The sequence below is a fragment of the Hevea brasiliensis genome, chromosome 4, assembly GCF_030052815.1.
Source record: "Hevea brasiliensis isolate MT/VB/25A 57/8 chromosome 4, ASM3005281v1, whole genome shotgun sequence".
NCBI classification, from domain to species: Eukaryota; Viridiplantae; Streptophyta; class Magnoliopsida; order Malpighiales; family Euphorbiaceae; genus Hevea; species Hevea brasiliensis.
Window position 1 is genome coordinate 11,564,753 of NC_079496.1, and position 13,805 is coordinate 11,578,557.

The window sequence follows — 13,805 nt, forward strand, 5'->3', positions numbered from 1 at the left end:
AGGATAATTTAGTAATTTGAAAAACTAGGGTTTTTCAGATAACTACAAAGCCCCGCTTCACTTTCGCTTCTCTTTCTCGGAAACCCTAGCGTCTACGTGGAGGTTTGGACTCGCGAAGCGGAGAGAAGCTTAGAATCCTTTCTCGGCAAAAATGGGTATCTCTTAGATGTCTCTGATACTTTTCTTGATACGATATGCTTTCAACTTTGACAGTGACATTTTAGTCATGTTAATGACTAAATGTGTATGGATTGATAGGGATTTCTCGTGATTCGATGCACAAGAGGCGTGCCACTGGTGGCAAGAAGAAGGCATGGAGGAAGAAGAGAAAGTAAGCTTTTTCGTTTTTGATTTGATGGTGTCTTTTTTTTTTTTCATATTTTTGGTTGCTGAGAAGCTCCAAAAAAAAAGTGTAATTGTTGGAGGGAATATACATATTGCTAGAGCTTGATAAACAGTTGTGTACGGATCAATTGGATTAGTTGTTTATTGGTGCATTTTGAAGCATTGAACGTATCAATTTGAGCTGAGTTTTGATTCCATTTGTTGCTCTGTAATGCCTGATTGATGTTTATTCGTTTCTATTGAAGAGAAGTCATTTAAAGCTCACTTTTCTGTGTCTTATTTCATGTTAATTTGTATTTGAATTTAGTGGTGTTACTTTACCAAATTGGTAATTTCAGCTGTTCATATTTATTCCATTGCCCTAATTAATGAATACTTCCTTTTTCTCTATCCCACTGAAGGTATGAGCTTGGAAGGCAGCCTGCAAACACAAAACTGTCTAGCAACAAGACAGTCAGGAGAATTAGGGTCAGAGGTGGAAATGTGAAGTGGCGTGCTTTGAGGCTTGATACTGGCAACTACTCATGGGGTAGTGAGGCTGTTACTCGGAAGACCAGAATTCTTGATGTGGTGTACAATGCATCTAACAATGAGCTTGTCCGTACTCAAACATTGGTGAAGAGTGCCATTGTTCAGGTTGATGCTGCACCATTCAAGCAGTGGTATCTTCAGCACTATGGAGTTGACATTGGTCGCAAGAAGAAAACTGCAGCTACCAAGAAAGAAGGAGAGGTACCACCTTTACTTGAGTTTTCAAAAAAAAAAAAAAAAGTATTTGCTGTTATGCATCTAGTACCTCATGGTCATGTCATTCTAGTTCCATGGGATATTTCTTAGTGGCATTTCGTTTGGTTCTGACAAGGTTTTCAAACTGGGTAGTGCCCCGTCATTGAACCGGTAAAGGTAAGGGGTTAAGGCCTAAGGACTAGGTTCGACTCTGGGATTTAATAGGTATTCTATTAAATATATATTAATTATATATCATAAAATTAATAATCTCCTAACAACCAATAATAGTGCATTGTTACAATCATTAATTTGATATATTTTTAAAACAGTTATTAAAATAAAGCTAGTTAAATTTTAAATCTTAATATGTAATTTAAAAAAAAAAATTTAATATCTTTAATTAAATTTTAGATTTAAACAATAATATTTTGTAATAAAAATACTTAGAATAAAAAATTCATTATAATAAAGTTATTTATATCAATAAGAAAGAAGCTTTGATGTATTACAATTTTATAAATAAAGAAAATTTTATATACTTTATATTTATAATATAAAAGATTATAAAATGTAAAAACTAATTCAATAATTCAAGTTAATGCACTAATAAAATAAATTATTGACATAATTAATTATTCATGTTACAATTTGACAATATAGATAAACCTTAATCTTTCTTTGCAATTGTCATGTGGGAATCATGATTAATTATTTTATTTTAACATAATTTTAATTTATTTTATATGGTAATTTAATATTTTTATATGGAGATCATTACACAAATAATATGGTCTGCAGTGCAATTGGCAAATAATGCTACAAGCATTAGATAGATCCAGGTTTGAGTCTCCTAGCAAGCAACCTTCCAAATTTTTCACTGGTTTCTTGCCAGTTCACACTTGTGACTCGTCAACTTCGGTTTTCAGAGAAAGAGGGTTTTACACTTGAACTGGACTTGTCATTGATCCGTTTCCCTGTGCAAATGGCTGGTCCGGTCTAGTTCTGACAACAATGGTTTCAGATGTTTTAAAATGATTTTCTTTATGATTTATTTTTCTTATTATTATTTTTCAAAGCATTATTGCTGAGGCTAATCTTTTATATTCATTATTTGTTTTTACTTGAGCTTTTGTGAAGTTTCAATGTAATTTGCTTTTCCCATTGGTGGTTTGTTATTCACATGTGTACTGATCTGTTTGTGCTACCATATTTAACTTTTCCAGTTGCTTGTTTGCTGAGTTGAAAAATCACATCAGTTAAAATCAATGATCGTGGTTGTGACATGTTCATTTTGGGTTGTGTTGTTTTCGGAGATCAGTATTTCTTGAAAAAAAGCATATGGGAATGAACACCTGCTGCGTCTCTCATTTATTTATTTATTTATTTTAGAACTGTTTTTATGCTTTTGAATTCACGGCTCTTTATAGTATTTACTGTTTTAAAATGAGTTGAAATGGTTCATCATATTATTTCACTGTGTTGGTTTATAGGAAGGTGAAGCTGCTACTGAGGAAGCGAAGAAGAGTAACCATGTCTTGAGAAAGCTGGAGAAGAGACAGCAGACTCGCAAGCTTGATCCTCATATTGAAGACCAATTTGGTGGTGGTCGTCTATTAGCTTGTATCTCATCCCGCCCTGGTCAGTGTGGCCGTGCTGATGGGTATGTATTTTCTCATCTTTTCTTTCATTTAGTTGCTATTAATTATTTGGGCGTGGTTTCATTGTCCTGATATGGCAAACTAATATGTTGAATTTGTATCATCTATCAGATCTCTCTTGTTCTTGCATCTCTATGCTTTTTGTTCCCTTTGCATATTTACGATGATTAAAAAAGAGACCTTTATAATGTTACAACAAAGCTGCAATAATTATAATGGTTGGCCAAGATAGTCAAGTCTCAAAATCTCATGATACACTTGGTCCTTTGGAAAGTTTTGTTTTTAATGAGAGTTTATTTTGGTCAGAGAATTTGGTTTTGCGCCAATTTATATAAACAAAGATTTGGATTTGTAAAGGTGGGGAAAAACATTGTTTCGATCAAATCCAAGAATGTATTTGAAATTATACCTTTTTAGAACTTTATACTGAACAATTCTTCCTCCAGTGAATCTACCCAATCAAGAAAAATTATGCATCATAAATCTCATTTAAGGAACCTAAACTCTTAAATTCTTTGATTTTAATCCCCTGGGTATCCAAATGCAAACTCATTGTTAAATGAGCATTACTAATTACATTTTACTTTTTTCGTTCTTTTCTAACAGATACATCTTGGAGGGTAAAGAGGTGGAGTTCTACATGAAGAAAATCCAGAGGAAGAAGGGGAAGGGAGCTGGTGCTGCCTAAAATTTTGTAATCTGAATCTAATATTCAGATTTTATTCCCAACTTATTATTTCCCTTATATTTGGACAATGTAATTTTTATGAGATGAGCAACTAAGCTTTTATTACCTACTAGTTTTATTGTTGAATTCATAGAATAGTTAACCAGTTGTGTTTTAAACGAACCTATTTTATGGTAATTTATACAATTTATCATATATGTTCTTTCTGTAATCTATTCACATTTCACTCATTCAAAGGTTCACAATTCTTTCATGAGCAAAATCACATTAATGAACAGTCAAAAGTCGCCATTTATTAAGTATTTGGATTTAAAATATAACCTTGCTTTCAATGCCGAAACCACAGTAATATTCACAGCATTGCTGAATCAACCATCAAGAGATTTTATCAGTTTACCTTATTGGCATTTGAACATAGAACTCTTACGACAGAAGTGAACAATAGGCATTAAAGAAGTTCCACCGACACGGTAACAGACTGAGAAGCAAGCCAGCAACCATGGTTCTACTTCTAGCCATTGCTACGTTTCTTTCTCAATCGTTCTTTGACAAAATCATTTCGAGCTTTGATGCGTGCTTGTTGAGGAGCAACGTAGACGTAGGAGAGATGTAAGCCAACAGCAAAGAGGGCTGCTCCAGCAACGAAGCATCCTACTGTCATTGCCAATTTCTTTGGTGTTGATGGATAGCACAACACCATTTCTCTGCAACTAGAATCACAAACCAAGAACAGTTTTTTTTAGTCAAAGAATCATCAGGAAAAAGGTAAAATTCACGTTAAAAGGTATGTATTTGTAAACGATGACAAATCGATCAAACCAACATCGAACGTGTTTAAGTAGGTACCTCAAATCCTGCGAAAAGTAGAAGTGAACTCGTCCGTAGTTCTGTTTCTACATAGAGAGATTACAAATTTAGATCAATAGATGCACAAAGTATTTGTTTGTGATAGGAAAATCCAATTAAAACTCAAGAATTTGCCAAGGAAGAAGTGCAGTTATCAGCGGCAATTCAGCATACACGAAACATGCATTCTTCACACAATGTCAATTATGTCAACAGGAGATCAAATTAAGCTAGAAACGTTACATGAATTGAGCAGCTAAAACTGATACCTAAACCAGCTCTGCCTCGAGGGAATAAGAGCACCAAATTGAGCGGGCTTGTTAATGGATAGATAGATGTTTATGATGGGCGTTTGCGCTCCTTCCACGAACGATATGCAGATGCCCGTTGCGTACACGTTAGAGTTCAAGTGGTGTATATTAGTGAGTGATCTTCGGGAAAATTAATTTAAATGTAGCAAACTGATTAATAATTTCAAGAAGGGGATGTAGCTCAGATGGTAGAGCGCTCGCTTAGCATGCGAGAGGTACGGGGATCGATACCCCGCATCTCCATCCTTTTTTAATTTAACCACTTGCTCACTCTCCATTTAAACTTAAACCTCCCTTGGGTTTTGCTCATTCCCTGAGTGCCGAGCTTTTATTCCTCGTGCCGCTTCAATGGATTGTCGAGGCTTGCTTTCTGGGTTGTGCTCAAATTCCACCGCCCCAGCGATCAAAGCCCCCCAAAATCCATTATTCTTATCATTATATCGTTCTTCTTCTTCTTCTTCTTCTTGTTCCGCTGTCTGCTTCAAAACCCTCAAATCAGTGTCTCCAACAAGTGTAAAAGCATCTTTTAAGAGATTAGGATGTGTGAAAAGTACAGAGAAATTGGGGAATGCTGTTTTTGACGAGGAAGATTACAAGAACCCTGAGCTCCAAAGGAAAAAGCTTGCAGTTTTTGTCTCCGGCGGAGGTTCAAATTTCAAGTCAATTCATCAAGCTTGCCTTCAGGGATCAGTCCATGGTGATGTTGTCGTTTTGGTCACTAATAAACACGGTATTTTTCTTTTTCTTCTTTGCCTTAAATTTTCTCTACCCGCTCATTTTATTTGTAAATTCGATGCCTTGATAGAATTTAGAGTTCACCTATCCAAGTAGAATAATCCGTTCAATAAGAAAAGAAAGTTGGGGATTTATTTGAAGCTATGACAGATGAATCTTTTGTAAAAATGGGCATCAAATTTCATATTTGTTGTTTTTTTATGTCTTGCAGATTGTGGAGGTGCAGAGTATGCAAGAAATAAGGAAATCCCCGTTATTTTGTTTCCTAGAACCAAAGATGAACCTGATGGACTATCCCCGAGTGACCTTTTATCTGCTCTTAGGTTAGCTTATTTTCGAAATTTTTTTATCATAGGCTACCTTTCTTTTCTTTTTTTTTGTGTGCAATTTTTCGTAGAATAGCGAGATAGACACCAGTCTTATGAGTTCTTATCGTTCTTCATTGCATATTGCGATCTTATGAAAAGTTGATCATTTAGTTTTTATTTCTTAGTGATTGATCTCTTCGAGAACACATCAACAATCACTTGTCAAGTAACCAAAGGGCTCTTCATTGTCCCTCATTTCCCAAGGTTTTTATTGTTTAGTGATTAATGTCATAGAGAACATATGAGCAATCACTTGTCATGGAACCAAAGGGCTCTTTATTGTCCCTCATTTCCCACCTGGGGCATCATTGCTCACCTTGTGTTTATGTTAATGAAGGAGCTTCATTGACTGTTTATTGTAATACCTGTGGGAATGTTGACAAACCATTTGATATATGGTCCTGATTGTTGTTTGACCTACTTTTACCATTTATAAAATTATCAGTATCCTCTAGCAATTGCATTTATGGAGCAAGCCTCGCGTAAATTTTTTTGTAATAGATGAAAGTACCAAGTGATATATTTTTTGTTAGCAAAATGAAATTTTTTGGATTTATCTAATGGGTACTCAACCTTTTCCATCATAAATGATTCATTTGAGCATCTTTGATTATCTTAATTTGAACTGCCTCTAAAAGTTTAATTATTTGTATCTTCTTTGTTCTACTCTTTTTTCCCCCTGATGAGTACTTAAAGAAAGAGTTGTTGTTTTAAGTGGTAATGTGCAAGTTGATCTGATTGCTCAGAATAAGCAATTTCCATGAGGTTTTGGTGTATTCACATTATGTATATGTTTTTATATTTCTTAGGTTGAGCCTTTGTGAAGTTGGAAAAATAAGAGTGAAAGAGACAAAACATTTTAACAGAGATGTTAAGAATAGTCTGCTGCCTGCTTTATCCGTGTGCTCTCTGACACATTTTCTAGAACAAGAAATTATACCAAATGAAAATAACATAGTTTTACCATTCTCAATTCAAGAAAAATACAAGATACTTTGAATATCTATAGTAAATCGTTGCTCTCTCTCTCTCTCTCTCTCTCTCTCTCTCTCTCTCTCTCTCTCTCTCTCTATTTTAACTTGAGTGGCATACAGGTAGCAGTTAACTGGTTATACTTTTCCATATGAATATATTTAACATCTTATTCTTAATCAGGGAATTTGATGTTGACTTCATTCTTCTAGCTGGATATCTCAAACTTATACCAGTAGAATTGATCCAAGCTTATCCCAAATGCATATTAAATATCCATCCATCACTTCTTCCAGCCTTTGGAGGCAAAGGCTACTATGGTATGAAGGTTCATAAAGCAGTCATCGCTTCTGGAGCAAGGTACACAGCAATGATGTTACTCTTTATTTCTTTGAAATGCTTGAATTTGGAACTAATTACCAAAGTTCGTTCCTTATTTCAGCTTAAGTATCTTTATTTTATTTTACTTATAGATTATTGCGAAAATCCTCATCTCTTTTTCTTGTTGGTTTTCCCTGTGTCTTTGTGCCTCGCTAGATACTCGGGGGCAACTATCCATTTTGTTGACCAGCATTATGACACAGGGCGTATCCTTGCTCAAAGAGTTGTCCCTGTGCTTGCAAATGATACTGCAGAGGAGCTGGCTGCAAGGGTTCTCAGAGAGGTAATTATATTATCTTAGCTTTCTTGTTTCAATTTGTATGAACAGCCATGGCTTTTACTTTGCTTGTACCTTTTTTTTTTTGCTTTTTATTCAGAAAAGGTTACAAAAAGAAACATAAAATTGTCCATGACATTCACCATTACATTATTGTTTTACTTTGTGGCTGTGTTAAACTAACTTTTTGTAAATTGGTTGACAAGATTATCCCTTCTGGATAATGGGAGCATTGAATTTAGGAGTGAGATGGCTTTACGAAATCAACCCTATTGGATCAAGACGTGTAATTTGTTTTCCATTGCATGACAAGATTTCATTCTGGCTTACATTTATTTGATGGGATTTCTTTTCTGTTTATAATTGTCTCCAGTAATTTCTTCTTCTCTTTCTGAATTACAGGAGCATCAGTTATATGTTGAGGTAACAGCGGCATTATGTGAAGGACGAATAATTTGGAGGGAAGATGGTGTCCCTCTCATCCTTAGTAGGGAAAACCCCAATGAATACAGCTAGCACAGACAAATTTATTTTGCTTTTCGCAAGTTTTGGTATTTTCCTATCTGACCTATTTTACCTGTGCTAGAAACCGTCTTGATATTCTTGACTTCTTAACAATCAAGTTGACTTGATTTCCTGTCCTGTTGTAGGTTGTATCCTGCAGGAGGTGTAATGTGTGCAATTATTATATCAGCAACATTGTTGTGATATGTGTCGGAAGTGAGATCAAATCTGATATCTGACACTAGTCAAAATCACTTCTTCATCTACACAGAAGATGATTAGTTGATCATAGATTGCAAGCTTATCCTTTGCTGAATGTTTACCTAAATTAAAAATTTTTACCATTATAGCTTCTTCCAATTTGAGCTGAATTAACCCAGTATACTAATGATGTAGAAATGCTATTATAAAAAGGAATCTTGACTCATCGGTCGTTTATGTTTGCGAAGAAGGTGCATGTACTTTCATTTTGGTCTTAAAAAAGGCTTTGGCTTTCAGAATAATTGTAAATTTTAGGGGGGAAATTTTTTGGGTAACAAGAACTCACCCTGTGATAATGAAATGACGATGGTTTACCATCTATCGAGTTGTAACTGGGATGAGAGGCTGCATGCACGAAGGGCAGGTTTATTTGTTGATTGCTGACCAAGCCTTCTCTAACATAACTTCATTGAGGTCCGTTAGGTCAAATCTGCTCTGGTCTTCAAGATTATTGCATCTGGGGGCAGGTAAATGCTCTTTTTTCCAGTATCAAAATAGAAGTACTGTTAACGTTCACAACCTTGGATGATATGTTAGCTGATAAGCTGTGTGAATTGATGATAGTACGTTATTATTTAAAGCAAACTTTCTAAGATTTCTTCCTGAAATTTGCCTAGCATGCTGTGCACTGTCGAATTTGAGTTTCTTTAAAAAAATTGCAATTTCACTTGTAGAGAATGGAACTTACAATGTGTATAAGTTCTAATTCCTACCCCAAAACTTGCTTGCTTATCCTATTTTTGACAATGAAGACACAGAGCTGCATTGTTGATTTCGAACTCCCATTTGAGTAATAATCATTAATCTTCTGTATCATGAGAGATAAAATTACAAAAATTCTAGCAAAACATTCACCCTCGTTTGTTTCAGGAAAGAGTTTTGTACAAGGAGCAGTTTCTTTTGAACCTGTTATCTCTAACTGACGCCCTGCCCCGCTATGCCATCTGCTTACCTCAGCTGCCAGATACTTAAATGCAACTAACTAATATAGGTTTTGCATTTCTCCATGGCCATTCACGTACTGCCTGCTTGTTCTAATTCAGCAATTTCTTTGACCACCTGAGCCTTATCTTCCTCAAATTGCTCATCTTCTGCAACAAATGAAACTCATATTCACCCCAAAGCCAAGATAAAAATCAACTGTAAGTATAATGGCTTTGTAAAAGCAATGTTATACCTCTATCCATCTTAAAGTCAGCCAAGAATCGCAGAAGCTTGCTTCTATTTGCAATGAGTATAGAAACAATTTCAGGAGGTTTATTTTGATTGGCAGCAAATAGCTATAAACAATGAGAAAAGAACATGAGTTAAAAAAAGGGTTTAGAATAAATAATTATGTCAAACACTTGAGTCGAAACCTTGAAGACATGAAATGCATCTGTCTGGATGTTCTTGCTTGATTCCTGAAGTGGAATTGTAAAAATATAAAAAAAGAAATTAAAAAAAAAAAGAAAGAGTAGATTAGGCTTACATAATTGCTCCATTTGATTGCAAATAAAATTTTGGAACATGATTACTTAGCTGTTCCCTCTACACTTTCTTTCCTCTCCAAGGACTTCAGTTAATCAGACAAAAGATTGGAAAGCTAAGTCTCCTTGAAAATCAAAGATAAAGAGTAACATACCCTTAGAAGATTCATTAGAATCCGCAAGTTATCTTTGGAGTTCACATATCGTACCATGACCACAGAATTTGAACGATCAAGTAAAATTTGACTCAATAGCTGAAACAAATAACAGGACATGTCAGCATATGCTCAGTTGTATGAGAAATAAGTGTATTGATGCCATGGGACAAGTTACACACGGGTTTTTTATCTGTACTTCCAAAATCAAAATGAAGGATAAGGACATCTCAAAGCAAGTGCAGCAACAAGAGTAGGCATATTAAGTGCAGCCCCTATTACTAGGTTTACATAATTATTTGAATTATGCCAATACGAAGATACACACATATACATATATATATTTCAATGCTCGTTGGACATGGAATTCATGTAATTGCATTCCTTTAGTAAATATTCCCCATGCTAATAAGATACAAACAGGAAATGCTGTCTTTTCAATTCCAGAAAAGGAGGGAAGAATAGAGTAACAAGAAATTATGTATGACATTCAGTTGTCTTGCAAAGAAATGCGAAACCTCTAAACATGATGTCTAAACAGCTTGTCATTGACAAATAATTATGCACAGATTAAGCTCTGCAATTTGCTGGAATAGAAGTTGAAAATTAACAAGCATTTTCACACCTTAACAGCTTGTCGTTTGGTGATATAACTGTCAGATTCCAGCAGCTTTGAATTAAAATCCTGAAAGAACTAGAACCAACAAAATTTTCGGAGAAAAGTTGAACTGTCATAAATCTAAGTATTAAAAATTTTAAAACATGCTATAGCTACAATAAATTGGAGGGACTTTTCTGATCCTAGCAACCTCACCGCCCACCAAAAGAGAGGTGGAAGGAACAAGTCATACGCATACATAAAAATACTTATGTCCTGCTCAGGCTAGAATATACTTGCAAGCAATGAGAAAACTTATAAACCTAAAAAATGGAGAACCATAGGAATTGGATGGATTTGCCTCCTCATATCCATCTATATTTCTGTGGTTCCTATGCTTTCAACAATAGAACTATGAGATGAAGTTCCATAGAAAATCATAATTATGCTTTGAACAAAAAACATTCAAGTGAAATTTTGATCCTATTTTAGCCATTCTTTTCTTTCCCCTTTTTTTTCTATCAAGTCTATTCATCCAATTCAACAACGAAAAACAAACAGAAATTTCCAGCCCTTTATTCACTCAAACAGTTCCATTGAAAACACATAGGATTTACCAACAATTTCTAAAACTGAAAATCAAAGTGGAAAGAACAAACTTTCACACATAAAAACCACCATCTCAGAAGAAACTTACCCAGTCATAATTTTTTGAAAGGAATCCAGCAACAGTGGATTTGTGCCTGGTCAAAAGCTCCTGGAACATATTTTAGAGTAAAATCACCTTGCTAGCAAATAATGCAGTTATAATGCAAAACAGGAACATAAAGACAAGAAAAATGCCGAGCCAGAAAATGGAAGACAACTCAACCTTGAAAGTTGCCATAGCATCTGCTGCAATATCAAAATTTGGAAGCTGTATATAGTTAAAAAACTTCTTTATGTGCTCTGATTCCAAGACATACCTACGAAAGGAATTAAGACTTAAAAGATGTTTAAGAATATATTATTCATATCCAGCAGTTGATGAACAAATTTAAAAGTAAGGAACATAATGATTATCTCCACTGGCACGGTGGAAATAAATGAAAGTTACCTCTAAAAAAATTACCAAAAAAAAAAGAAAAGCCATCTCACGTGCATAAGATGCACCCAGTGAAACTTTCAGATAATTTACCTCGCGATGCTCTGGTGACGTATGCACTCCCTCAACATACCACCATAATGCAGAGCAAGGTCTGGGTCTTCATACCTAATCAAAACTTCAATATGAGCAAAATATTATATGTAAACTAAGTAGCAGACCAAGAAGAGCCTTATCAATTCCGTACACTCATAAAGATGGCTACAGAGATTAGAAAGCTTTGAGTTAAACATTTAATGCTGGGCTGGACCAGCATTACTTACGTTCTTAATACAACAAAATTATATATCACAAGCTAGCTCTCGTCTGATGCACGTCTCAAATCCACCATTTATCGCTCCACTAATTATTCTGAGATTTGTTGTTTTCATTTATAGATGATTTCTAAGCTATTATAATATTCTATGAGATAAAATTCAAATATAAATAAGTTCAAAAACCTCAACCCAAACCCACTCAATCTGGTGCATTCCAAACTAAAAATTTTCACAGCAGCTGAGACCACAGTTTAGGCGCTGTCAATAGGAAAGACCAAAAAACATGATCCCTCTCTCACTCACAGCATCTTTGCAGTGGTGGACCACAAAAGTGCTATGAGACAGGAAGCCCTATGCCAATTCATGATTTTTGCAATTCTAAAGGAGGCACTGTAATAGCAATGAATCCAAACACATTCCTTAATTAAATGGTATTGAACTCTAATGTTTACATGTGCAGAGTGCAGATACTGATATGAATTTCAAAAATTAAGGACTAGACAGAATAAAAAATGTCAAAATTTGTAATCTAACAGAACCAACACTATATCTAGTTATGGTATAGCAATGTCACATCAATAAAACCAGTCAATGAAAACATCAAGACATTCACAGACACTATCTTACCCTGATATCAAAATATCAATAAGATTCAAGTTAGCTTCCATGTAAGCAGACGCAATAATCCGAGAATGAACCTGTTGCCTCTGCAAATTTGCAACCACTTGGGTGGCATCTCTACGTGCCTATGAAAAGTGATATTTATGATAAGCAGAAAAGAGGGAAGGACAATACATTTAAAGTGTAGTTAAACTGATAGTAGTGAACAAAATGAATAACACATGATAAATCCGCAAGAACCAACACATACAATGCTTTTTCAACCCTCAGTTTCTCACCTCCAAACCTAGCTTTGGAAGAGAGACAATGAGAAGATGCAGGGTGTTCTCTTTGAAAAACTCCTGTGTCAATTGTGCACAAGCCTCAGCAACAGGCTCAGAATCACTACTACCGTAAAGAATTAGCTTTAGCTCTCGAATGTGTTTATTTAATTCATCCGTCTGCAAACAACCCAACAAATTCATGAACAGTTACCTAACTTAAGAGCCTCGAATATCATTTTCAGAGTTGGACTCTGACTAACCAAACTAAACAAAGATTCAAACTTGACACACACACACACACACACACACACACACATATATAAATATAGGTAATCGGAGAAGAAAGAACCTTCTCTTCCCGCTTGGAGCCGCGATGCTCACCGCTGCCATTGAGGGAAAGGAGAAGGGTCCGAGTTTGCCTGACGATCTCAGCGGGAGATTTGGGTTTGGACTTGAAGAGGGATTTCATTTGTGAGTGTTGGATGTAGGGTTGTGAAAGTGTGGGATTGAACTCGAGGGAGAGAAGAGAAGAGGTGTTTGTTTCCGGGAAAGAAGGCTGCATCAAAGAAATTGCCATGTATACGTAATTATCTGAATAAAGCAAAGTCTAACGCCTCAACTATCTTTTATCATTACGAGTCACGTGTGTTCAGTATCTGTAATGTGACTCTTATTAAGCTTGCGGCTGCCTTTCCCCCAACTTTATTTATTTTTTTTTATTAGTTAATTTTGCGTTATCAAACAAAAATTATTTTGAGTATTTATTTACATGTCATGTGATAATTAATACTTAAAATTTTATATTAAAAAAATAAATAAAAAATAGAAAAATATTCATCATGGGAATGAAAGTATTTATAAATTATAATAGTAAAAGTCATAAATAAACAAAAATATTAAAATATTTTCACTTTTTATTAATGATAAAAATAAAAAAATAGCAAAGAAATAAAAATTTATTACTGAATCACATTTTTATTTACTTTTTAAAATATAAAAATATAAATATTAATTCTGATATAATATAAAAAAAATTACCTGATTTTTTTTTATTTCATCTATATTTTGAATAAATTATTTTTTTTTTTGAAAATATATTATTTTTACGTTTAATATGCTTAAGCTGATTGTCCCTATGCAAATCATAGCACTAATATTTTTTCGAGAGCAAACAAAAATAATACTACAATATTTTTTATTATAAGACAAATAATTGAATTGCA

The 13,805-nt window shown here is 34.5% G+C and overlaps 3 protein-coding genes, 1 long non-coding RNA gene and 1 other non-coding gene across 5 annotated transcripts; 3 read left to right on the forward strand and 2 right to left on the reverse strand.

Moving 5' to 3' along the window:
- The first annotated feature begins 12 nt into the window (after positions 1-12).
- Positions 13-3,631, forward strand: LOC110665204 (40S ribosomal protein S8). The gene is made up of 5 exons (XM_021825230.2): positions 13-155; positions 259-331; positions 747-1,077; positions 2,565-2,734; positions 3,339-3,631. The coding sequence occupies exons 1-5, from the start codon at positions 152-154 to the stop codon at positions 3,418-3,420; spliced, it is 660 nt and encodes a 219-aa protein (XP_021680922.2). The 5' UTR covers positions 13-151; the 3' UTR covers positions 3,421-3,631.
- Positions 3,632-3,691: 60 nt separating this feature from the next.
- Positions 3,692-4,694, reverse strand: LOC110665206 (uncharacterized). The gene is made up of 3 exons (XR_002496845.2): positions 4,536-4,694; positions 4,267-4,313; positions 3,692-4,130 (listed from the first exon to the last, which is right to left on the reverse strand). It is a non-coding gene; the product is annotated as an uncharacterized LOC110665206 (long non-coding RNA).
- A 53-nt stretch (positions 4,695-4,747) lies between these two features.
- Positions 4,748-4,820, forward strand: TRNAA-AGC (transfer RNA alanine (anticodon AGC)). The gene has a single exon. It is a non-coding gene; the product is annotated as a tRNA-Ala (tRNA).
- Positions 4,821-4,858: 38 nt separating this feature from the next.
- On the forward strand, positions 4,859-8,241 carry LOC110665202 (phosphoribosylglycinamide formyltransferase, chloroplastic). Its single transcript, XM_021825227.2, has 6 exons — positions 4,859-5,307; positions 5,524-5,635; positions 6,836-7,012; positions 7,190-7,316; positions 7,713-7,861; positions 7,961-8,241. Exons 1-5 carry the CDS (start codon positions 4,926-4,928, stop codon positions 7,824-7,826), a joined length of 912 nt encoding a protein of 303 aa, XP_021680919.1. The 5' UTR covers positions 4,859-4,925; the 3' UTR covers positions 7,827-7,861; positions 7,961-8,241.
- Positions 8,242-8,836: 595 nt separating this feature from the next.
- On the reverse strand, positions 8,837-13,181 carry LOC110665201 (putative MO25-like protein At5g47540). Its single transcript, XM_021825226.2, has 11 exons — positions 12,932-13,181; positions 12,598-12,759; positions 12,326-12,444; positions 11,475-11,549; positions 11,169-11,262; positions 10,995-11,054; positions 10,325-10,393; positions 9,700-9,798; positions 9,434-9,478; positions 9,253-9,355; positions 8,837-9,166 (listed from the first exon to the last, which is right to left on the reverse strand). Exons 1-11 carry the CDS (start codon positions 13,157-13,159, stop codon positions 9,090-9,092), a joined length of 1,131 nt encoding a protein of 376 aa, XP_021680918.1. The 5' UTR covers positions 13,160-13,181; the 3' UTR covers positions 8,837-9,089.
- Positions 13,182-13,805: the final 624 nt, after the last annotated feature.

Excerpts from the sequence above, each read along its gene's own strand:
- LOC110665204 (XM_021825230.2), top strand. Across the intron at positions 332-746 it reads GCATGGAGGAAGAAGAGAAA|GTATGAGCTTGGAAGGCAGC; the intron begins GTAAGCTTTTTC and ends ATCCCACTGAAG. Across the intron at positions 1,078-2,564 it reads CTACCAAGAAAGAAGGAGAG|GAAGGTGAAGCTGCTACTGA; the intron begins GTACCACCTTTA and ends GTTGGTTTATAG.
- LOC110665202 (XM_021825227.2), top strand. The coding sequence starts at position 4,926 with ATGGATTGTCGAGGCTTGCTTTCTGGGTTGTGCTCAAATTCCACCGCC. Across the intron at positions 5,308-5,523 it reads TTTGGTCACTAATAAACACG|ATTGTGGAGGTGCAGAGTAT; the intron begins GTATTTTTCTTT and ends TATGTCTTGCAG. Across the intron at positions 7,013-7,189 it reads GTCATCGCTTCTGGAGCAAG|ATACTCGGGGGCAACTATCC; the intron begins GTACACAGCAAT and ends GTGCCTCGCTAG.
- LOC110665201 (XM_021825226.2), bottom strand. The coding sequence starts at position 13,159 with ATGGCAATTTCTTTGATGCAGCCTTCTTTCCCGGAAACAAACACCTCT. Across the intron at positions 12,445-12,597 it reads TTCCAAAGCTAGGTTTGGAG|GCACGTAGAGATGCCACCCA; the intron begins GTGAGAAACTGA and ends CACTTTTCATAG. Across the intron at positions 11,055-11,168 it reads ATGCTATGGCAACTTTCAAG|GAGCTTTTGACCAGGCACAA; the intron begins GTTGAGTTGTCT and ends AATATGTTCCAG.